Source organism: Nuphar pumila, chromosome 10 (genome assembly GCF_984573655.1).
Source record: "Nuphar pumila chromosome 10, dmNupPumi1.hap1.1, whole genome shotgun sequence".
Taxonomy (NCBI): domain Eukaryota; kingdom Viridiplantae; phylum Streptophyta; class Magnoliopsida; order Nymphaeales; family Nymphaeaceae; genus Nuphar; species Nuphar pumila.
This window is the reverse complement of record NC_143258.1, coordinates 4,429,695-4,454,965: the sequence shown is the minus strand read 5'-3', so window position 1 is coordinate 4,454,965 and position 25,271 is coordinate 4,429,695. Positions and strand designations below refer to the sequence as shown.

Below are 25,271 nucleotides of genomic sequence, written 5' to 3'. Positions count from 1 at the left end.
TGCAATGACATGTTAACATGCAATTGTACCCTTTAATGTATTTTAAGTGCATGTTCTAACTTCTAATAAGCATATCAGATGAATTGTTATTACATGCCACTGAATAAATACTTTTACTGAACTGCAAGCGCATGTGCATTAAAATATATGGCTTGCAACAATATATAGACGCATGATATGAATCATATTCAATGCCTATGAATGAATGCGAATCTGTTATAATTAATATGCATGACATGAAAGTAATGCTGCCATTGAATCATGCATATATGTACCCAAATTTGAGACATGAATTTTTGAGATAAATTCATTATGTGTGTGCATAAAAAATACTAAAATTAATATAATTTAAAAAATAATATGTGAATATTAATTCTATTGAGGCTTATAATAAGAGGGTAAGTGTTACTGTAGGCTTCATGCCACCGAATTTCAAACAGAGAAGGTTATTTCTTCCTAACCACGAAAATAAAGAAAACCTCTAAAGTAGTTATGGGGTGTCAGGTAAAGAACTCATGCGTGAAGTCTGATGCGTCAAAATAGAGGTGTTTGAACATTTTTAAAAATACTCCTCATGGGTCATTGCCCTGATCTAAGTTAGGCATATGTCAGTACCATCGGGGCTAAAAAGTGAAACAATAAGTGTATGCACATTAACTTAGTCATGTCATGCATCATTTAAAAAAAAAACAATGCAAAATAGTAGTTTTTCATGCAAGTACTGATTGAGGATGTCTTGCGATAGCGAGATGTTGTGACAGGTCGGGAGTCAAATTTTTTTCTTTCTCAAGCACTTTTTATTAAATACGATTTTGTTATTTTAAACATTATATTGACTTAAGTTATTTATGTGATTGATAAATTCATGTTGCACACAAAACCCAAAAAGAAACCAAAACGATAAGGAGGTCGACATTGGGAGAAGAAAGAGAGATCGATTTCTCTCAAAATCGAAGAGGAGAAGAAGATCGAAGAGGATGAAGAAGAAAGAATGAGGATCTTACCAATGAAAATCGATGGAGGGTTGAAGTGTGATTCAAATCTTCAAAACCCAGTGTGAATACTAAATCAGTGGCTCGACTAGGGCTAATCCCAAAAGAAAGAGGAAAAGAATAGAGATCAATCTCTCTAACAATCACAAAGAAAGGAGGAAGCAAGATTAGAACGTGAGAAAGGAGATTGAAACTCACCAATGGGGGGTCAATGGAGGCTGAAGAAGTCATGTAGCAGCCATGAACCCTAGGCAAGAGTTGGTTGGTGCTGGGTTTTGCGCAAAACTCCGAAAGGAATAGAGATAGAGGGAAAGAGGGTATTTGGTTGGGCCTAATGAGAAGCAAAAAATGAAAAAGGCTTATTCGGCTGGGATTTGAGAAGGAAGAGAGTGGAGAGGGTCAGGTGCCCTAGTGAGCCCCGCCCTATTTGACCTCCCCAAGGAAAATGAGTCCAGTTAGGGTTGAGTTCTCACCCAAGCCGTAACGCAATGAACAATATATATATATATATATATATATATATATATATATATATATATATATATATATATAACTAGCTAATTGTACAATAGTCAGTTAGATTAATCAAAACTAAAATTTTAAATTATTATTTTAGGAGTATTTAATATATAAAAAGCCAATTCATCTATTGAATTAGGTCAGTCCATTAGGTCTGAATACACTTGGACACCTAGTCAACACTAAAATCCATTTGCATTTTAAATCTTTGAAATATGTTTAGAACCACTAAATTTTTTATTAAATTATTTATTTTGGCAATATTTAAATAACCAATATATACATCAAAACAAAATGGCCGATTAATTATTATCTAACCAAAATGCCCTTGTGATTAAAATCAAAGTTATAACAACTAAATACATCTAGTTAACTTCAAAACACCATGAAATCATTTTGATAATTTATAAACACCATCAAATACATATATTTCATTATAATTAAATATATTAAATGGTTAATTTCTTGAAATAATTCTATAAATAACAATTATACCCTTATTGGCAAAAAATGAGCAAATGAACCTGCAATTCATCAACCAATAGAATTTAAAAGCCAAAACAAAATTCTAACTCGATCATAAAGAGATTCACTTTATTTATTTATAACTCTTGAATTTTACAGGTTTTATAGTTACAGTTTGTGCCTTTCACTCTTCGTTCTCTGCTCCTCGGCCCTAACTGCTCGGGACGCTTTTGGGCGCTTTTGGACTGCTCCCAGTCATCCTCGAGGATGGTGGCCACCTCAATGGCCTCGACTAGGGTTTGAGGGCCTCTGGTTTGGACTCGGCTCCGAAGTTCGTCCTTCAAGCAACAAACATATTGCATCGCTCATGCACAGTCAGATAGGTTTTTGGGTAATAATGCTCCAAATTCTTAAATATGGTGATGTAATCCATCAGATATAGGAATTCGAATTCCTGCATTTTTCACATCTTTTGAGAGTGTCATTACTTTTAATCAGTCTTCAAGCTGGTCTTGGGCCAAGGACCTTTTGATTGGCCCATTTGTTTTAAATCTTTGGGGTTTCATTTGGTACTGTTGGATCAAGATGGTTAAATGTATTTTGTCAAATATAAGGTATATGTTTGCCACTCATTTTCATCCTTATGAGCATTCTAGCAATGCAAATTGGTTGGATTCGGTTTGGATGTGGGCATTACTAAATTCTACATAATTAGATAGCTTATTTGAATTTTGGGTTCTTAAACTAGGATTTGGATGAAAAAAGTTGTTGTGTGATCTGGATTTGATTAACTTAATTAGCTTATTGGATAGGCCTTTTACACGTAATCTCAAATGTGGTTGCTGGATTCAATTTACAATGTAAAACCTGCACCGGATCCAAGTTTGTTTTCTTTACAGATTCTGACTTAACAAATTGGTATTTGGTTGTCAAACACAAATGGGAATTGTTGACATCACTAGATTATGTGCAGAGTAGTTGGAAATAAATATTCTATAATCTATATGATACCCTTAGTAAAAAAAAAAAATTCAACTTGTTTGAGAATTTGATCATAAATTTTTAATAAAAATGGATTTTGTATACACTATGATACAAAAGAAGTATGTTTGAATTAGATAGCTGAACGGTTAAGTCACACTCTTAGGGCAGTCATGGTTTGGTAACAAAGAATGGGTTCCCATTAACTATCCAAGTCAGACCCATATGGTCTAGTTAGCATATAGAGGTAGGTATGGTTTATGAAATTTCATATCATACTCGAGTCCAACCTTACTCCTGACTAAGATCCACATTTTTTCAATGTAAAATGTATAAAAAGTTAGTACTTTACTATACGGTTTAAGTTACCCTTATAGTAGGACCCAGATATGGTTTTGCCTTTCGTAGGTTTGGTCGGACCCGAACCTGATCTTGGTACCAGCACCTTAGAGTTGGATCCGAGCCTGGACCTACCTAGGTCCTGTCATGTTCGAATTTCAAACCCATTGATACCACTAAGCACTAATACTATCATAACCAAAGAACCTCAGGTTCCAATCCCCTAGATTATCTCCTAGCTTGCTCGCTAAAAAGTAGAAAAAAAAAGAAAAAGAAAAAGAACACAAACATAAGATTTTTTTTAATTTATAACCCGAAAAAACTGCACCTAGCATGAAGACCTGGTTGTGCTGGCAGCCTGAAATACCTTTGGTCATCGTTGCTGTCAACCTAAAACTCAATGGCTAGGATCCCTGCCCCCTAGGGCTTATGCTATGCATCAGCTTAAAATGACAAATTGAGCAATTTTATAAAAATCTTGCGATAATATCGTGAGAAATTGTTTGAAAGTTTAAAATGATAATTTCTCGTGAGATTTATAAAAATAATGTGATAATATCACGAGAAATTGCTTAAAGTTTAAAACGGTATTTTCTCATGAGATTTTTAAAGTGTGACAACTATCGCAAGATTTACGTTTTTAACATATATTTATCGTGAAAACCCTCAAGATTTTTATTTTTAAATATATTTTATTATAAAATATTTTTTTAGATATTTTTATTTTGTTGTTGCTGAGATTTTGCCGAAAATATGTGAGATTTATGAGACATTTCAAAATCTCCCAAATTTTTGACTGCCGATATTTTGGGGTTTTTAACTTTTGTCACTATGGTGCAAACTCTAGTTAATGTCCATGCATGTGTGAATATTAATAATGTAAAAACATATGACAAATAAGAAAAAGGAATATAAATTCTAAAAAAAATAATTATCACTAAATATTATGTTGACATCAAATTACTCAGATACAAGGAAAGATAATAGTATTGGGAATTGCAGATACATTATGGCAAAACTGTGACTCTTGAGGCCCCCCAACAAAGGGGGTGAAAATGGATCGGGTTAGGTCCGATCCCTTATGGGAAGCCAACACAACTGTTTAAGATTTGGATCTTAAATTAAGATTTGAATGCATCTTTGGATGAGATAGAAACTTACTTAATCGGGCTTTTTCATATTCAACTTTGGATTCGGTAAATATTTCATATTAGATCTAACACAGATCCAGGATAAAACCTAACCATTTGATCATTTTACACATAAGAACATGGTTTTTACTTTTTTATCTAATTTCTTATCGGATCCAACATGATCATATCACTTTGGGATTCAGAATCAGCTATGCTATTTTGTATCTAATTCAAGGTCAGATCCATTGCAGAATGTGCGGCTTCGAGTTTCGTTCTACAATGATCTGACCCATTTGTACCCCTTGGATTAGGGATGTCAATTAACCAACCTATATCCGATATCGGACCGGATTTGGTTCTTCTTAGTTGCATTTGGTAAGCCAAACCAAGATCCAATTATAATCAGATGCATATATGGTTTTAATTTTTTGCTAAAGAATCCGAGAAATATTCGAATTTGATAGATATCCGAATGTGTTTACATGTAAAAAAGTGGATCTGGTACAAACTTGTCACTATCTGAATCTGAACTCGAATTTGTTTAGCCAACATCTGATTTGTCAAATATTGTATTGGCCAATTTGACCCAAATCTGAACTGTTTACAAATCTACCTCAGACTGGGGGGTGTCAGTGGGTCAGGTTTGGTTTGGATCCAAGTGGAACCAGACCCAGACCTAATTTGAGATAGTGGTACAGGTTCTGAACCCGTCTCCAATCAGACCCACCATTAGAAAAACCATACCCGGATCCTATAAGGATTACATGAATCAGACCCATACCATACTTAGTAAAATAATTTGTGCATCTTAGTCAGAACTCGGGTTGGGCCAGAGTTTGGTGTGAAATTTCACAAACAATACCCAGCTCCATATATTGATTGGACCCTTCAGGTTTCGACCTAGGACCTTATTTAGGAATGACAGTGGAGCGAGGCGGGGGACAAGGTCTCTACCTCCGTCCGGTCTCAAAATCCAGAACTCCATCCCGCACGGGTTTGGATTTTAACCTTTATCCTCGGTCCAAACGGGATGAGGTGGGGCGGGGTCTCGTTTCCCCTTGGTCGATTGTCATCCTTAGAAGGATTGGGGGTGGGTTGGGGCAAGGTAGGGATAAGGACGGGTGCGGGGCAGAAGAAAGCGTAAGTGCATCCCCGCACGAGTTTTGATTTTAACCTTCATCCCTGCCTTCATCACCGTTTCATGTCCTCCATCCCTGGTTCAAATGGGGCGAAACACCCCCCCCCCCCCCCCCCCCACCACCACTGCCATCCTTGACCTTATTTGTCACCAAACCCTAACCCTAGGGGTTTGGTACCAGTCCAGTCCGAGTCAAACTTGACCCATTAACCAACCCTGTAACTAGGCACTAAAACCAAAACTACATAAATACGGGGTGTATTTATAAAATTTGGGCTTTAAAATTTTTTACTTTTTCAAAGCGTCTTTGGGCGATCGTTTTTTAAATTAAAATGCGTTTGATTGGAAAACTCAACTGGGAAAACAACGGGCCGAATGTGTCCACCCAAAAAAACAAAACCAGCAGCAACGGTGACGTTTCAGAAACACCCTCAAAATTTCTTTATTTTTTTATAAACATGCTCTCAAATTTTCTAATATATCAGAACACTCAACTACTATTTAATTAACATAATGCGGTGATCCGTGACCCTCTTTACCACGGCCCACGACCCCTGGGCCTTAATTAAATGGTTGTCTATAGAAATATAAATGGCTTGGATCATAGACATTGATGTTGGTGATATTTAGATAATATCATATTTTATCATAATATATTATGAAAATGATTTATCTGTGTTAAAAGCATAATATTTTCAATTTTCACAGCATCACCCATTTCCAAAATATTGTAAACTTATCATGATATTGTGATTCTTTTTTTTTTTTGTGTTAGAATTTTTTTGTGTCTTCTTTCCCATGGGGGTCACCTCTCTGGGTAAGTCGAAGCTTGGCGACTTCTTGGGGTCAAGGGGTAAGCCCTCGCGACTTCTTGGGGTCAAGGGGTAAGCCCTCGGAGTTTTATGCTGAGCGAACATCGACTGTAGGTATGACAGGCTGATCAAGCGCGGTTAGGTCTCTAAACCTAGGGCAGTTTCGCCGAGTAAAAAAAAAAATTAGTGTCATCTTTGTTTCTTAACACTTTTAAAATCTTATTTATGATGTTGCTTTTTTGAGTTTTTCTGAAAAACAAAATTATTTGGTCGATTCTATTGAAAAAAAAATCTAACACAAAAAACTTGTATACCTTGCAAAATCCATTTTTTCAAAAGCTGTTCTCATACCATGGACCTGGGTTAAATTTCACTCAAAAATCATGTGCAATGAGGTATTTCTCGCTCCCCGACCGGGGTTTTTCTAAGAAAATTGGCCCTCTTTCCTATGAAATTTGCGAGGATGCATGGCTGAGAAAATTTTGTGGGTGCAATATGATTTCACAAATATTTGTGCATTATGCACCTGACCACATCTTAGGGACTGACCTGACCTCTTAGGTATGGGGCCCAATGGATGGCTATTGCATAATTTTTGTGCAATCATATTGCACCCGATCCTTTTTCGAAAAAATTAGACTCCAATTATCCATTCATTTGTACGGATGTGGAAATGGTTTCACTCGATTGGAACAACTTAGGAATATTCTCTTCTTTTAGTATTTCCTACAGATTTTATTTTCTTACAGACACCTAATTCATGTCAACTTAATGTTTAGGCACCTCAAGTTTTAGATATTTAATACGAGTATCAAATTTTTTAAGAAATTGATCAGAAAACCTCTTAGGTTATTTTTTTTGTTCAAAATTTACTATAAAATTATAGTTTTACCATTTAAAATCTTTTTTTGCCTTTAATTGAGTCTCTCTCTCTCTCTCTCTTTCTCAATAATTCAAAGTAAGAAAAAAGAATTAAAACTGTCATTTTTAGGAGTTAACGGTAGTTAAGTTGTCTGAAAATAAAAAATGTTGGCCATCCTCACACGCTTCAAACAATTTAATGAAATACTTGGATTTATTTTTAATTTCCTTTACATTTAACCTTTCAGATATGATCTGTATTTTCATCAAGTTTCATATATTTATATCAGATTTTTGAGGGTCGAAAAAGTTATCCAAACCCTCCCAGAGCCCACAGATTAAAGGCATCCACATACTGGCTGGGTTTGGGTCATGAGTTTTTGTCAGGTACCCGGACCGGCTTCTTTGCCGGGTATTCAACCCGATCTGAGTATTTTATATGTATTTTTAATAATAATAATAATATTTTAAAATATGCAAGTTGGGGTATGAAATTCTATTTTTGTGACCCAATAGAACCCAAACTTGATTAATACTTTATATGAGCGGGACCGGGTACACCCTGACTAGGCCCATTGACAGCTAGATGCTTATGGGTATGGGTGGCAAAATCTGACCCGACCCGCTTCTTAGACGGGTTAGGGTTTGACTTAAATGGGTTCGTGTCATAAACGGGTCGACCAGCCTAACCCATTTATTAAATGGGTCGGGTTCGTGTTACGGATATGTCAACCCGTCAACCCGTTTGACCCGTTTAATAAACGGGTTAGACGGGCAGGTTATACCCAACCAATTAACACCCTCAGGTCCGACCCACCAAAGTCACAAGTTTAAGGACACTAATGTCTTTGATGAAAAAGATCATGCACCATTTTGATCGAACAAAAATATTTCCTCTTATATAATATATTAACCCACAAAAACCCTAAACTTCTGCTCCTCCTTTTGGAAACCCCCGAGTACTTTCCAGAGAGAGAGAGAAAGGATGTGGCAGACTGCGGCCTCTGCGCTCTCTCCGATCATCTTGTGGAGGGTATCGTTGACTCCTCCCCTTTTCCTGATCCCTCACCTCCTCCTTCGGCACATCTCCGCCCCTTCACATCTGCCACCACCCAACACCGTCCTCAGACCCGCCGTTGCTCTCCAATTCTTCGTTAGCAGCCCTCGAACTTTCACTGTTAGTGGCCACTGGAGCTCCGGCACCGATGAGGATGAGGAGGATGTCGAGGATGAGAAAGACATGGTGTTCAAAGACGATAGTGATGGTGATGATGAGGAAGTTGATTCGCCCGATGAGGATGATTTCTCTGATGAATGATCGATCGATGGTCGTGGGTTAATTGTTGGGTTTGCTCGTTGACGGTTAAAGAGTTTGTTAGGGTTTTATTTTAATGCTACTAGAGAGAGAGAGAGAGAGAGAGAGAGAGACTTATAACTACTCGGACCTAATAAGAACTACACGAATCGTGTCTATGTTATCGGGTCAACCCGTTTAATAAGTGGGTCGCCGTGTCATGTAATCGGGTCGTGTCGACCCGACCTGTTTATTAAACGGGTTAACCATGTCGTGTCGGGTTACCCATTTAATAAACGGGTCGTGTTTGGGTTGAGGTATTCTGACCCGCCAACCCGACCAGATTGCCACCCCTACTCATGGGGACGGAACCCTGACCACTGGGCTCTAAAGGGTTAAAACATAAGCTTACTATAGGTTAGGGGTCCGATGAAATTAACCTTTTTTCTATATTTTTCACAAACTTAAGTGGCTTATTCGTATTTGGAAAAAGTGCGGGGGGACTTTTTTGGATATTTTACATCGAGGGTATTATCGTCATTTAAGAATTTCCCGTGGGTACCCATTGTTTCTCTTGTCCACGGATCCACCGCACTATAAAAGCCCATAACCCGATCACTTTTCTCTCGTTTTCATCTCGCAATTTCCAGACAAGAAGAAGAAGAAAGAAGAGGAGGGAAAATGGGGCGTAAATTTTTCATCGGAGGCAACTGGAAATGCGTAATCCCCTCTCCCTGAGAATTCTCCCTTTCTGCTTTTAATCCCATATTTTCTCGAAATTTCTGTTTTTTTTCCTCCGATGAGATCTCTCCGATTTCGTTTCTACCGATCCGATGGTTAGCTTTGTCGCGGGAATGATCACTTTATGATTTTTGTTTCTTTTGATTCTTCTTCTAGGGTTTTAGACCGATTGAGATTTTGAGATTAGGGTTTCGTTTTGTTCGTGGACTGCTGATGATGTGTAAACCTGAGAATGTCTTTAAAGCGTTTCTCGAAATGTTGTTTTTTATCGATTTCTAAAGATTTGCTTCTGGTTTAGGGATTTTCTTTGGAAAAATATTGGCTACACTCGACTGTACTGTACTCTCTAGCAGAGGCTCGCACCTGAGAGCTTTATATGATCTATCTGGACCCGTGGATGCGCTCGGCACGGTTAGATTATTAGGAATCGCACTTTGGATACGGTAGTTTTGATTTAAAAACATGATTTTGTCCAATCGTGGAATCTGGTGCGTTGTGGACCGTTGATTGTTCTAGCTCTTAAAAAACCTGATCATGCACCACGTCTGAAAAATCCGTTCAGATCTTTTCCGTAGGGCTTGAACTGCAAGAAAAAATCATGATAATGTAAGAAACCGGTGGTTTTTAGTGGATATCATAGTACTGTCCAGCGTAGCCTATATTCTTTTCCATTTTCCTTTGACTTAATGTGCATCTTTTGGGTTAGAAGTGGGTGCTTTTTTGTTCTTTATTTATCGATTCCTCCATTGTCTCGCATTGCACTTTTGGATCGCTGTGGTTTGAAATTGCAGTCACGCGGCTGCTTGGTTTGCTGTCATTGGGTCTATTTTGACCCACGCATGGTGGTGATCTAGGCTTAACAACTCCGGACACAAACTCAATTTGCCAATTGTTACTTTTTCCTTGTCTTTGCTACCATTCTCTTCGTCACCATCCTTGTTATGGTCCTTATTCATCTTTATGATGGCAATGATTACCGCTCTCCAGTACTATCTTGATTGTCACTTTTATAGATTATTCTTCCAACCATGAATTGTAGTAACGTGCTCACCTTGTCATATGGGATACGTGTAATGATGGATTATTTTATTACGCACACATGATGAGTTTTACGTTATTCAAAAGCTGTAAACTTTGGTCCCACATTGGGTTGTGAATCTTCATGTTAATTTGATGCAAATATTGTAGCTGGGTGCTGATTGTTATTTTGATTTTGTTTCCTGTAGAACGGGTCCAATGAGGAAGTCAAAAAGATTGTTTCCACTCTTAATGAGGCTGAGGTGCCATCAGAGGAGGTTGTGGGTATGTATTGAGAATGTAGTTGTTTCGGATTGTGTTTCATTTTGAGTTGTTACAAGGAATTACAAGAGGTTGCGGGCAACCTGAGGCTGACATATTAATTTTACTGAGACTTGCTTTACAAAATTGCTCAATTTGTCCCACTGTCTGTGTATGACAATGCACATACTGGCATGCACATGCAGACTTAACCAGAAAACTTCATTGTACTCTCACAGGAATTTGACATATCACAGCGTTACTTAACTTCATACTATGTTTTAATTTGACGTAGAGGACTATACATACTGTAGTTTTGTTTCCTTATGTACTTGATAGGTTAAAGACTAGACAATGTTTTCTCCAATTAATTGGCAACTTGAAGCCCCCATTCATTCTCAGATGCAAAAATTATGTGATCATCTTCTTTATTTGCTTGTGTTATTTTTGGTATTACTTCTTGCATATAATGGAAAATTAAGTCCTAGAAGTTTGGTCCTTAGTTAATCACGTTATTGATTTTAATTGCTGAGTTATTGATATCATACAGAGGTTGTGGTGAGCCCTCCATTTGTGTTCCTTCCTTTTGTAAAAAGCCTGCTACGCTCTGATTTTTCTGTTTCTGCACAAAATTGCTGGGTTAGAAAAGGTGGCGCTTTCACTGGTGAGATCAGGTATTGTCTAGCTTATTCTTTGCCTTTTTTTATTTGTTTTTTCTTGTGTTTGCCTTGAATCTTGTGAAAGTAGATCACAAGGTTAACCTTGTGATTCACAATCACAGCTTGTACTTTCTCAACTTTACTTTCTCACTTGTGGCCAAAGCAAACATGCTCTATGTGAAGCTAAATTTTCATTTGGTTTCTTTATGGCTTATTTTGAGAGTATTTTTCTCTTGCTTTCTGTGTAATGTCTGTTTGGATACTGACATCACATGTGAAGATGTTCCATTTGACGAATTTTCTCTATTGCTGCTAATGTTAAGGTATAAAGTGATTGACTGATTACATCAATGCGAGTGGCAGATTCGCTGCACTGTACAGTTATCAACCATTGTCGACATGTCATATCGAATTTGCCAGAATGGATCTCTGCAGGAGAGTGCCTGGGGGCAATTAAAAAAGTAAAAAAAATTAGCATGTAATGTTGACAAAATAAAAAGCATTATTTAATAATCCTTAGACTTTATTTTGGATTTTTGTAGCTTGTTAATAGAAATATTTTTTATTTGGGTTTCTAGCTATCACTTTTTTACTGCACAATCCATTCCATTTCTTCCACTCAAGATAAAGCAGCTTTAATGAAAGCAGTATTTTCTTTCTACCTAAGCTTGATCTTTACCTTCTTGGTAGTTTATGGATCTACTTTTGCTTTTATTTCAGGTTGATTGGTGATCCGTGATGCTGATTATTTTTTTAATCTTTTTTTATATAGTTTGATACTCTGAAATGATTATGTTACAGTATCTCAAATAGCATTAAAGATTTTGCTTGATATCTATAAAGTAAACAAACATAAAAATTACAAAAACTTAAATACAAGAGCAACATAGTATCTATAATGTATGTCAGTGGAGATGATGATATTGATGATTATAAGGATCTTATTATCATTATTAGTATTTTTAGTGATGCTTTAATAAAATAACTTTACTTAAAGAAACTGCACCATGAACATGCTTAGCCCCCTATATTGAGTTTGAAATCTTCCACTCTGGTGTGATCTTGATCTCTAATTTTTATACTCTGGCTTCACAGAGCTGAAGCATTACCCTAGGTCATCCTTTCATGAGTTACAGTGTTGTCTGTTTGACATGCTTGAAAACTGAGGCAAACATAACGTGCTTGAAAACTGAGGCAAACATAAATCAGGATATTTGTACTGCTTTTTATCTATCCTTTTTTTTCTTTATCCACTTCATCATCAAAAGCTGCTTTTTGTGGAGTATGCATCTTGTGGCTTGTTTCTAATATTTTATCCATGTAGTGCTCATTTCTCTGGTCTGCATGAAAGTTTGACTTTTTTGTTCTTATGTGTCAAATTAAAATCTTCCACCCTGGCAACATAAAGTATATTCTTTGTGGTTGTTTCAGTGCGGAGATGCTCGTCAATTTGGGAATTCCATGGGTTATTCTTGGCCATTCTGAAAGAAGACTCATTTTGAATGAGGCAAACCAGGTATATCCTGTTGTGCATCCCTTCAACTATTTATGCATTTTAACAATCACCAAGGATATTGTGCATTGTATCACATGCATAAACAGACAAATAATGGGAATTTAATCCTGCAAGTACTGCAGGATGGCCATCCAAGAGAGAATGGCTGCTGTAGAATTAGATTCACCTGATAACACATTTGCATTAATGCAATTGTTTTAAGGAACTACAAGTATGAAGGCTTGATATGCTATTCCTTAATGACATTTCTGAGATTTTGTCTTCCCCTTAAGTGTTTCTAGCATGTTAAGATGAAACTATGTACATATGCTTGTGTAATCTTTAAATTTGCTATCCTTGTTATATATATATATATATATATATATATATATATATATATATATATATTATTGGCTACTAATGAAGGTACCAAACTAATGATTAGATATTACTTTTTTCTTCAAAAAAAATTTAATTTTTGTAGTTCAAATGTTACGGATGTGATCTACATGGTTTGTTTATTAGGAAACTTGTTTTGAATCATGTAATTATGACAAGTAATTATGTTTTTAAAGGGGTCCAAAAATCAACGGCCCACAATGTGTCAGAATTTCATAACTCAAAAGATAACATTTTTACATCAGAAAAGCACGATCCAAGGCTTGATCCTTAGCAAACAAACCATGCTGAACACATCTATGTGGTTAGATTAAGTCGATACAACTTGCACCTATGATTTCTAGCTCATTATTTCTGTACCTTCATTAGTGGCCAATATTTACCCTATATATATGTATGTATAGTTTTGTATTTTTATGCCTGTTCACCATCTTGTTCTTTTCATTTTTCTCAGTTTGTTGGAGATAAAGTGGCATATGCACTTTCTCAAGGCTTGAAAGTGATTGCTTGTGTAGGAGAGACCCTTGAACAGAGGGAATCAGGGTCCACCATGGAAGTCGTTGCTGCACAAACTAAGGCAATTGCAGGTGAACATTTAGAATTATACTTTTTTCTCTTCATTTTAGGGACATGTTTGAAAGCTCGGATCTCAGATCCTCAGATCTGAGATGGTGTGAGGTGGTGCTTATGTGGTGTGGGCCCATGCAAAGATCCAAGCTCTTGGGGGAGGAGGGATCATTCTTGTATCCGATACCTCGGTTCTGAGAACCTGGGCATTCAAATACCCCTTAGTCTTTCTTGGTTGAACATTTTGTCGGAATTTTTTGTATCATTTATGTGAAATATGTCCTCTCCCTATACCTATTTAATTGAAACCTTAGATGGTTCCTTTCTATTAACATCTTGGTGAGGAAAGACCAAGTCACCTTTAAATGGAGAAAAGAAAGAGATGAATGAAAAGTATAAAAAGAAACCGAGATTTATCCATTTGACAATTTAGTCTTCTAGCATTGTTGGATTCACCTTTGTAAAGTTTAGTGTTTCTGTAGAATGCTGATTCGGAGAATTTAAGTCATTTTGGAGTAGTTGTTAGACTGTTTGTTTGCTTCATCACTTCTGAAGTAGCATGTTTTTTAAATATGCATCATCTTGATTCAATCTCTGAGTGTTGGTATGTTGTGTCGAGTAACCATGTTTGTTATGCCAGATTATGCCACTTTCTACTTTTTGCTAGAAAGTTCTTGTTAATTGATTAATTTGTGTTCTCTCACAGACAAAGTATCAAACTGGGATAATGTTGTAATTGCTTATGAACCTGTTTGGGCAATTGGCACTGGCAAAGTTGCAACCCCTGCTCAGGCACAAGATGTAAGTTTTTTACAGAATGAACTTGGTCTCTAGTTTCATTTTTTTCCATCTCTTTTATGCTGTAATCTGATCCTGATAAGTTTCAGATGTTGTCAAACCTTAGTAATTGTTCTTTTAGCCATCAGAAGCAAAATGTTCTCTTTAAAGGCACTTTTGCTGGCCCGGTAAGTTCAAGGGCTCACTTTCTCATGTTAATGCAAACATGAGTCAGAATCTCATGATTTCAAAACTCAGCTGAGAAAGATGACCGCCAAAACCTGAGAAAGCGAGTCATGGGACTGACCATGAGGCACACTTTGTCAGAGAATTGCACTCATCTAGTTATGCAAATGGGTCGTAGCTCCACTCTGGTCCTAAACAAGATCTGACTTTTATTGTCGGATGCAGATGATATGTCTCCATCAGGGTCTAACCCAATCTGTTTTACATATTGCATATGAAAATCAATATATATATATATATATATATATATATATATATATATATATAGAGAGAGAGAGAGAGAGAGAGAGAGAGAGAGAGAGAGAGAGGGTATTGTCGGACCCCCTTCTTGTCCGACATCCATCAGGCATGCCCGCTTTCAGGGGTTTTAGCGGCGGTCTTGGACCGCCACTAAAAGCTCTGAAAGCGGAAAAAAATGTGCGCAACGTCGCACGTTGCGTCCGATTTTCATCAGACAAAAATCTTGTCTGATGAAACACCGTTTCATACACACACACACACTCTCTCTCTTTGTACTAAAAACAATGCACATGCATACACATACATATTTGCTATGATTGGCCGTGCTTCTCATATTTTTTTATTTTTTGTTTGTTTGGTAAATCTAATCCTAGAGAATGTGATTTACATGAACCCTTTTGGTGGGGATCAACATTTAAATCGCCTGATTCCAATGTGTGAGCAGATTTTTCTGGTGATCCAAAAATATGTGTAAATGCTCTAAAAAATTTCTCATTTTTAGAAAACTATATTTTTCCATGAAAAACACGAGCCAGTACGCAATTCCCTTGCAATTCTACAATGCTGAGAACATCTGCAGTGTCAGATTGTGTCAAATGAACTTGCACCTGTGAGATCCCATGCGTGTCTTCATATTTTTGGGCTGGGAAAATGATTCTTCTGTTTCACAAACATAAGGTTGGATAACCTACCTTGTGAAAATTTTGCCTGGAAAGTGAATTATATAAATCACTTTTTCAGCTCACATATTTCTCATGGGATTCAAATTCTCGCTTTTCCAACATGCCTAAGGGGACGATTGGAAGAGAGAAAAACTCTCTTAGGAAAGAAAGTTTTGCCTATGAGAGTTTTTGATATGAGAAGTTTTTTGCTCGTTTGTGTAGCATGAGAAAAACAGAGTGGGAAAAGGTGAAAAAATGAGAGGAGGGTGGTGGTGAGGTGGTGTGAAGTGTAATTTTTTTTCTTGGTAGGAAACATTCCTCCATCCCTCACCCCCCCCCCCCTTGGAGGAGTGTTTCCTATCAAAGTGTACTTTTTAGAAAAACTCAGTGAAAAAGTCTCTTGTTTGGAAGGGTTGGAAAATCCGTACGGCTTTTCTATTTTGCATCACTTTTCCTACATCTTTCTCGCAACCAAACGTGCCCTAAATGTTAGGTTGGTTCACTATTGTTCTTGCTTCCTTCTTGTGAATGATTGCTATGAATATTACTACCATAGATGCATGTATCACAGGTGTAAGTACGAGTTGTTTCATATTCTTAGATTGTATTAGAAGCATGACAGTCATTTTGGCCCATAACTTCAGTTTGACTGTAGATACTTATGGTTTTTGCTGATAATTAAACATTGTGAAACATGTTTCCTTCATTGTGATGATTGATTCCTTTATCTGGGACCAGGTGCATTCTGAGTTGAGGAAATGGCTGGCAGCAAATGTTGGTCCTGAAATTGCTGCATCCACAAGGATTCTTTACGGAGGTAAAGTTTTTCGGAACAGTTATTAATTCTTTCTGCAATTAAGTCTTGTGAGCAGGTGGCCTTCCTGTTTTATGGCAGTGCTGTTTTTAAGTGCTTGTGCCATATATGTTATTTACATTTACTGAAAGCCATGCTTTAGATGTCTATTTGTGCTTCAGTTGCATGATGCCTGCCTGCCATCCTTCCCATCAACCTATATCCCTTACTCATTTTCTAGCTTCTCCATCCTTGTTTACTACTAACGGTGATGCTTGCTATGGTAAAAAGCTGTTCCATGCTCCTATATCCCTGAATTTCCTAGCTTATCTGGGAGATACTTTTGTTTATTCACTCTGTTCTGTTATCCATGAACAAATGCCTGCTAATTGAGATTGAATTCTCCGCTATTCAGGCCAGACATATTGGAGGCTGTTGAGAGTTAAGAGATTTGTATTTTGGATATCCGAAAAGCCCTCATTTTACTGTCTGTCACTCTAACCTTGTTTCATGGTTTTGGATGACTGAACATAGTCCCCTTTGGCATTTCCCAAAGTTCATCCTTTGCTTTCACTATTGACAAAGTAAGATTATTGCTTGACCAGATAACATGCCATGCTTTGGATGTTCTCAGATTGTTCAGAGTTTTTCGTAAATCCTACATTGTCTCTTTCATTAAATCCCCCTTTCTTCACATTCCACGATTGTCCAACAGTGTCAAATCCAAACAGTTTCTTGTTCCTACGAGAAATCAAGAGTATTTTTATGATTTCCATCCATTTCATCATCATGAAAATTACAGTCATCTCCTAAAAATACAAAGGTACAGCCATAGAGTTTCTTCATCAACGCATCTTTATGATAAGTGCAGGTTCGGTCAATGGTGCAAACTGCAAGGAACTGGCAGCCCAGCCTGATGTTGATGGATTTCTGGTTGGCGGGGCTTCTCTGAAGGTTGTATTCAGGCTCTTATTATCTCATCTTATTGGTTTCTCTGCATTTTTATAGTTGCTTTCATATCTATGTTATGTCTGACATTTTCTTTTTATATTTCTTCCTACTTTTTACTTCAGGCTGAATTTGTAGATATCATCAAGTCTGCAGAAACCAAGAAGTCAGCTTGAGTTCGTTTTAGCTCTGCTTCTGAGGCTTCCTGTACCTTCATTCTGTTTCCGAGTATGAACTGTTATGCGAAACCTTAGAGGACCTCTTTTTGTGTCTTTTTTTCATGAGCATCTCGGTAGGGCTTTTTTTCAGGGTATGATACTCTTGAGTTGTTTTAACTTTTAATTTTCATGCCTTGAATAAATAATGAAGTTTTGTGTTCAAATGCCTTGCTTTGAAGCGGGCTGGACTTTTTGTTATATCTTCTGTTTTTCTTTTGGATGTTAGACTCTTCCTGCTCTTTTTCTGTCATTTGGAATTTCACAATATGATAATGAATTGTCTCATCATTTCTAACGGTGGAAAACCATATGTTTCTTCTTGGGTGCCTGGATGGTTTTGGTCAGTGTTGTCAGAATCAAATTGGATCAGCCTTAATCAGCGCCTTTTGATGTTCCGGCGATTCTTGGGGGGTTTGGCCGACGCTTGAATCAGTTGATCCCGATCACATTTTGCTAATCGAGGACAGGCTGAATAAATAAGCTTCCTAGACTGTTCTACTGCTGTGATTGTCTTTCATAATCTTCCCTCAGTAGGGTCAGCTTGTGAATGTCATGTTGGAGGAACATCACGAATTCAAAATCCACGGGTGGCATCTCTTTCTGCAAGGTCAAAGCTGGGTTCCCTATCCCTGGTGGGCTGGGGGATCTCAACCAGAGGTCAGCCAATGTGCGGTCAGTGCTGTTGGGTTTTTCCTTTGGATTATTAAAAAAACCCATCTCATTAACAGGCTTAACAGTGCTCCTGCTGACCAAACGGGCTTTCTTGCACGACTGTGGGATTTAAATGGGTTGGCTTATAACCTCTGACAAATATCGCGAGATATATAAAAATCTCACGATAATATCGCTTGAAAGTTTAAAACGGCAATTTTTTTGTGAGATTTTCAAAGCATGACATATTACAAGAAATTTATCGTGAAAAAAAACCCCTTGAGATTTTTTATTTATAAATGTATTTTATTTATATTTTCTTATAAAAAATATTTTTTATATTTTTAATTTATTTTTTATTGCCAAGATTTTGCCAAAAAAATGCGAGATTTATGAAAATTTTCAAAATCTCCAGAGTTTTTGACTGCCGATATTGTGCCGTTTTTAACTTTTGTCACTATGGGTAGAACTTAGTTTGGGATGAGGCATGAACAAGGGGCAAAGCTTTGAATTGGTATGAAAGGGACAAGTTTAAATAGTTATCAATTTTAATGTACAAAGCAATGAAATTCCTGATTGCTGCGTGAAATAGAAATTTAAGTAAAATACAGCAGGTATTCCAAAGCTTTGATTGTTCAAGACTTCAAAGTCTGGAATCTGACTTGATTGGTATTTTGTAGTCGGACAAAGTGATCTTGTGCTGTGTGCTTCTTCAGTGTCTATTGCTGCTGTTTAATTCTCATGGCATATGGAACAGAGGGAGCAATGACCAATCTTATCGTTGTTTATAGGAACAAACTCAAATTTGATTAGGGATGGCAGTGGACTTGGGGAAAACGGGCCCCAATCCGCCTCGCCCCGTTTGGACCGGGGATGGAGGTTAAAATCAAAACCCAGGTGGGGATGGACTTACGCTTTCCCCCGCCCCGTCCCCAATCCTTCTTTAAGGATGGCAATGGCAATGGACCGAAGACAAGGTCTGCCTCGCCCTGTTTGGACCGGAGATGAAGAACATGAAACTTTAGACATGTAATCATACCAAATCTGAATCAACTTAAACTTAAGTAGGCACCTTTCTCCTTAACTCTGCACGGTGCTGAAGACCCCTATGTAATTCAAGAATTTTAAGGGCATGTGTGCAATGCCATGCTATTCTTGAATCTTTTCAAGTTCCTGCAACTGTAAATCACAACCACAACACTTTCTCAACATTAGTGAAACACAAAGAAATTGTGGTTGCAATTGCTTTTTCCTTAATCTATTGAAAGTTGTGACAAGATTGACCTTGACCAACAATCACAGCTTCTACTTTCTCAGCAGTGATTGCAAGCATTGTTAATTTTTTTTGAAGGCAAGCTGGGGTTGGGCAGACCATTACAGGTTATTATTCAACGTACCACCGAGGTTTTGAACCTGCAACGTCCCACCACAAGGAGACATGCACTGACAGCTCTTACCAACCAGTTGACCATGCACCGCGTTGTCAGCCTAAAACCCTAGGTCCCCCTTACCAGCCAGGGACGGAACCCAGCTTCGGCCTTGCGGTAGGGAACCTGCACTGCAGGTTTCAGACTTGTGTCGTTGCATTTAGTTGGATTTGAGAGGGAAATGGAGCTCCATGGAATCTCCTACCAAAGCTGCTGTTTAGAAGCACATAATTTGGGAGGTAGGAGCAGAGATGAGAGTGGAGCTCGTCTCATCTTCCCATTTCAACTATGTCCTCACAAGGATGTAGTTGACAACTCCACTCCCATCGTCCATTTCCATATCCTTTCTCATTCCCAATCCAAAGCCAGCTCCCAGATAGAGCCTCAGTTAGGGATGACAGTGGACCGCGGCGGGGGGCAAGGTATCCACCCTCACCCCGTTTCAAAATCTGAACCTTCATCTCTGCCTCTACCCCCGCACGGGGATGAATTTTAACCTCCACCCCCGTCTCCATCCCCGGTCCAAACGGGGGTGAGGCGGGGCGGGACCCCGTTTCCCCTCGGTCTATAATCATTCCTTAAAGGATTGGGGACGGGTCGGGGCGGGGATTGAGATGAGGATGGGGCAGGGCGGGGGAAAGCGTAAGTCCATCCCCGCACGGGGATAGATTTTAACCTTCATCCCCGCCTCCATTCCCGTTTCATGCCCTTCATCCCCGGTCCAAATGGGGCGAGTTGGGGCCCATTGTCCCCAGGTCGACCACTCCCATCCCTAGCCTTAGTTATGTCATGAGCCGCGCCTGCTAACCACATGAGCGAAGCCCTTGTGAGTCATTGTTTAACTTTTAAATATACATACATTTGATTTTTTAGCACACTTGCACAGGTGATAATGCGGGTTTGCCAGTGTGGCCAGCAGGGTGGCTGTGAGGGTGCTGAGATGAAGGCACTTGCACACATGCACTTGTGAGTCATTGTTTAACTTTTAAATATACATGCACATTTGATTTTTTAACACACTTGCACACGTGCGGATGTGGGTTTGCCAACTATGACTTCATTGGAGTAGAAACCACAAGCCTAGATCCCACTTGTCTACCAATGACTGACTGCATCCAGCTTGATTCCTCCTCACGGTTCACTCATGGGTTTTGAACTTGTGACATCTCTTTATCTTGGTAACATTCACAAGTCACCCCTATCAAATGAATGAAGGCCTCATGGACTCCAAAAACACATTTTTGGCAACACTGTTTTAACAACACTATATTTCAACAGCACTTGAAAATAGTGTAATGTAAGACTTACTTTCATGTTTACTTTTTCGCTTCTCGCACTCTTCCATAGCTTCCAAAACTAATCTTGCTTCACACTACTTCTTAAGACTCTCTTCCCTACTTCCGCTTCATGCATCGATTCCCGTATCCATTTCGCTTCCTGGTAACTATGATTTTAACACCATTCACAAGATAATGTTTTCATTGGAGTAGAAACCACAAGTCTTACTTCCACAGCATCAAATACTTAAATGTCATGTACCATTTATGAATTTAGAAACCAGAAACCAACAAAACAACTACATGAAAATCATATCAAATACTAGAGTGCAAATAACCAAGTCTGCCTCAAATGGAAGATATTGTTTCATCACTGCATCATAAAGCCTAAGGAGATCTTCACTTTATTTCAGAAACCAAACCTCCCTATTTCTTCTTTAATTTTATTTGAGCATTCAGCTCACAGGAAAGGCAGCGATCTGAGATTGCAATATGACCACACTCTGCAACCCTCGAATTCATCATCCATGGTTTTTGTTCACGCGAATCGAGCTTATCCTTCAACTGCAAAACATAGCATTCAAGTGAGGAGTAATAGGTTCAAATCCCATGGGCGCCGAAGCGTGGTGACTACCTGGGGCAAGGAGTAAGCCCACAGAGTTTTATGCTACCAGAACAGCGACTGTAAGTATGGCAGGCAGAGCCAGCACAACTAGGTATCCTATCCTGTGAGTGGTTTCTCAGTATAATTAAAAAGAACGTGACTAAGCCAATGGAGTCATTTACCTGAATTGAATTGAATTGCTGTAGAAAATTTTGGTCTTATTCAAACACCCACCCGAGTTTTTTCAAAATTATTCAAGAACCACCTTCAATTCCAACTAATAGTCACAAATATTGGTCATTTTTTGAAAAGATTGTGATTCTATCAAAAAGTGATATTTCCAAAATATCACCTATTTATGAAATTATCTTGTTATTAACATGATATTTATGTATTAAGTTCTATATTTTTTCTTATATATTTTTTATATATATTCCAAGTTTATCTATATTTTCCCAATATTTTTTATAGAATTTTTTTTTTATTGCAAGGTTTTCCTTTGCCGAGAAAATCTCCATAATGATATTTGTGACTATGCTCCCAATGTACAGTTAGCCCACATATATAGATTGACCAAACATGACTTAAAACACAAAAGCTACCATTTTTACTTTTGATTAAGTTACAAGCACTATTGAAGATAGGGATGGCAGTGGACCGAAGGAAAATGAGGCCCCACCCTGCCTCGCCCAGTTTAGACTGGAGATGGAGGACATCAAATGAGGATGGAGGTGGGGATAGAGGTTAAAATCAAAACCCTGACCGCCCCATCCCCGTCTCCAATCCCCGCCTTGCCCCGCCCTGACCCAACCTGTCCTCGATCCTTCTTTAGGGATGTCAGTGGACCGAAGGTAAACGGGGCTCCACACTGTTTGGAACGGGGATAGAGGCGGGGATAGAGGTGAAAATCAAAACCCGTGTGGGATGGAGGCAGGGATGGAGGGTAGGATTTTGAGACAAGGCGGGGGTTGAGACCTTGTCCCCCGCCCCAGTCCACTGCCATCCCTAATTGAAGAAACTACTGCACACTCTTTTAGTGGAAATATTGGCCACCCTCGACTATACCATACTCTCTAATATAAATATCTTGTTTCTTTGCCTTTTCTCGATCAAACTCTATGGATATGATCTATATGGTTGATTTAGTTAAATGCAAGTTTTAAATTGTTCAATTTCATTGTATATGCAGTTTTTAAGAGCTTCAAAATCAATAAGTAAAAATGGTACACATAAAAGTTTTATGTTTTTATAAAAGAACCACTCAATTCAAAGTATATCTCATAAAAAATGTACCATGTTGAGTGCTCCTGGGTCAGATATTCATCAAAAGAAGCTCACACCTATGAGTTTCAGCTACAAAGTATGGTATTCTAGTGTAGTCAATATTTTTTCCTCTATAATTAGTATCCCATTTTTATCTAGCTTTGTGATGTTAGCAAACTTACCTCTATATACTTATCCCACCTTTGCATCCATGACATCACTTAATATAAAGATTAAGACACAATAGTTAGGTAGAATAATCATACTCTAAACCAATGTTGTAAGTATCGGTATTGGCCCTGACTCGTTTGGCCATCGATTCAACTTTATCGTTCGATACCGATACTCAAGTGAATCATTCTGTATCAGCCAAAAAAAAAAAACATTACATGTCAATCATAACGTGACACGTGTTATAACCATTAAAATAATATTGCAAATTAATTTTTAGTATTTTTTTACTTTTATTAAAAATAGTCGATTCAGGAGTGAAACATATCAATTTTCTATCGATACGTGAAGTGTATCGATTTTCTGCCGATATGATGCGTATTGGCCGATAACATTGCTCTAAACCTTATCCTTATAAAAATTTGGTCATTCAATATGCCACCCACTGTTAAGACAAAACCAACAAGCATTGAATGATAAGACACTAATGAACTAGAAGCCCTTCAGGTCAATATGGAGGATGAACAAAAAGAGAATAATAGTGTGGATTGCATTATGATTCATTGGCAAGTGACAATGGGACATTCTAGAAAAGCTTGCAATCAATTTATTATACCATAACTGTTCATTTTTTTTAGAATTTATCATGATAAAACTGCAATGGGAGTTCCTGTGACTATGAATTGTAAATTTTCTCTTAAATTGAGTGAAGAGTTATTCTTGTAAATGAATATTACAAGATAGATGGCTTGTATTTAAAGTCTCCTAGAGTTATCGATAATATAATCTATCATGTTATAACTAAATCAATTTTATAAAATTGGGCAAGAGGGATCACAAAAAGCTTTTAAAAAACATCTTGTGTATAGATTGAAAGAAATTAAAGGGCCAAGGAGAAGAGAATGATAGAATAAAAGACACATCTATACAAACATAATCTTATGTGTTTCATAAAAAAAATGGTGAAAGAAATAAAATAAAAATACAACAATAAATATATGGCATACAAGGTGATCTCTAGACCTACCTAAGTTCCTCTTTAACAATTTTATTCCATTTTTTGGTAGAGAAACTATGTTTTAATTGTCAACAAGATTTGAGCCAAAAATCCCTCATGCAATAGCTATTTGAAAATCTATTTGATTTTATGTTATTAAGGTAAACAATAGAGGGTTAATTTTTACATCACAGGGAGGCGAGCCCATTAAGTGACTTGGTTCTTGGTGAGGATTTTTCTTTTTAATAAAAAAAGTAAACAATAAAGGTTCATTTTTTTTATCATGGCAACTTATTGAAAAGTTGAAAATAAAAAATAAAAAATTGGCATTAGGTTTTTGTTGATGTTGAGACAACATATGGCAGAATTTTAAGACAACTAATTTAGCTAATACTGAAGAAAAAATGAGTCTCATGTACGTATATTTGTCATTTAAGATGTATGATAGAGCTAAAATAAATGTGAAAACTATATCAAGCATATGTTTTGGGCCCATAATTATTTGCATTAGTTGTATATGAAGTAGGGATATAAATGATTTAGATTGGGGTTGGAAGTAGTCAATAACATATGTGGCTAATACGACATTGGCTAAATGGATTTGATTTCATATTCGGGTATGGACAGTGAAAATCGCACACCAAAACCAATTTTTTACATGTGAATGGATTATGATATCCATCAAATCTGGATATTCCTTGGATTCAGTAGCAAATAGTACTAACCAACTATAAAAGTTTATTTTTCTCCAATTATCATTGATTCTATGGAGACCAAGGATGCGTGAATCTTAATAAGATGGTTTATACTTATAATTTAGATTTAAGATAATAAAGGAGACCTACTCTAAGTGGATCCTATTATAAATTTAGTGTCAAGCTAACAAAGCTTATATTGTGTAGATTGAATGGTGTACTACAAGACAAAAGAAATACACATTTAGCCCATCACTTTAGTCTAAATTCAAGATAAGTTAAGTTCAGTATGGATTTGATACAATATGTTAAAAAATATAGGTGCAAGATATGATAGTTCAAACAAGTAGTAATTAAGATTCAGATTTTTATTAGAGAGAACTATTTTTCAATTGATTAAAACTTCAATTTTTGTTCATGTCTTTTGCTTTACATGAATTACTTCTCCTACTTAAATTACTGTTATTTTCAAATATACTTATAGGTTATCAATTAGTTTCGTAAAGTACTAATATGAAAAGTATAACATTAAGAAAAAAAATCATCTTGTTATTTGCAACAAACATTTGTCAAGCAATCATAACTCAAAGAAACCATAATTACTGAGTTAAAATAGACATTGATAATTA

At 37.2% G+C, this 25,271-nt stretch overlaps 1 protein-coding gene across 1 annotated transcript; it reads left to right on the top strand.

Moving 5' to 3' along the window:
* The first annotated feature begins 9,167 nt into the window (after positions 1 to 9,167).
* On the top strand, positions 9,168 to 17,721 carry LOC149823306 (triosephosphate isomerase, cytosolic-like). The gene is made up of 9 exons (XM_090018773.1): positions 9,168 to 9,254; positions 10,502 to 10,577; positions 11,104 to 11,227; positions 12,644 to 12,728; positions 13,561 to 13,693; positions 14,380 to 14,474; positions 16,337 to 16,415; positions 17,263 to 17,345; positions 17,465 to 17,721. Exons 1-9 carry the CDS (start codon positions 9,216 to 9,218, stop codon positions 17,513 to 17,515), a joined length of 765 nt encoding a protein of 254 aa, XP_089874899.1. The 5' UTR covers positions 9,168 to 9,215; the 3' UTR covers positions 17,516 to 17,721.
* Positions 17,722 to 25,271: the final 7,550 nt, after the last annotated feature.

Excerpts from the sequence above, each read along its gene's own strand:
- LOC149823306 (XM_090018773.1), top strand. The coding sequence starts at position 9,216 with ATGGGGCGTAAATTTTTCATCGGAGGCAACTGGAAATGC. Across the intron at positions 9,255-10,501 it reads TCGGAGGCAACTGGAAATGC|AACGGGTCCAATGAGGAAGT; the intron begins GTAATCCCCTCT and ends TGTTTCCTGTAG. Across the intron at positions 16,416-17,262 it reads CACAAGGATTCTTTACGGAG|GTTCGGTCAATGGTGCAAAC; the intron begins GTAAAGTTTTTC and ends TGATAAGTGCAG.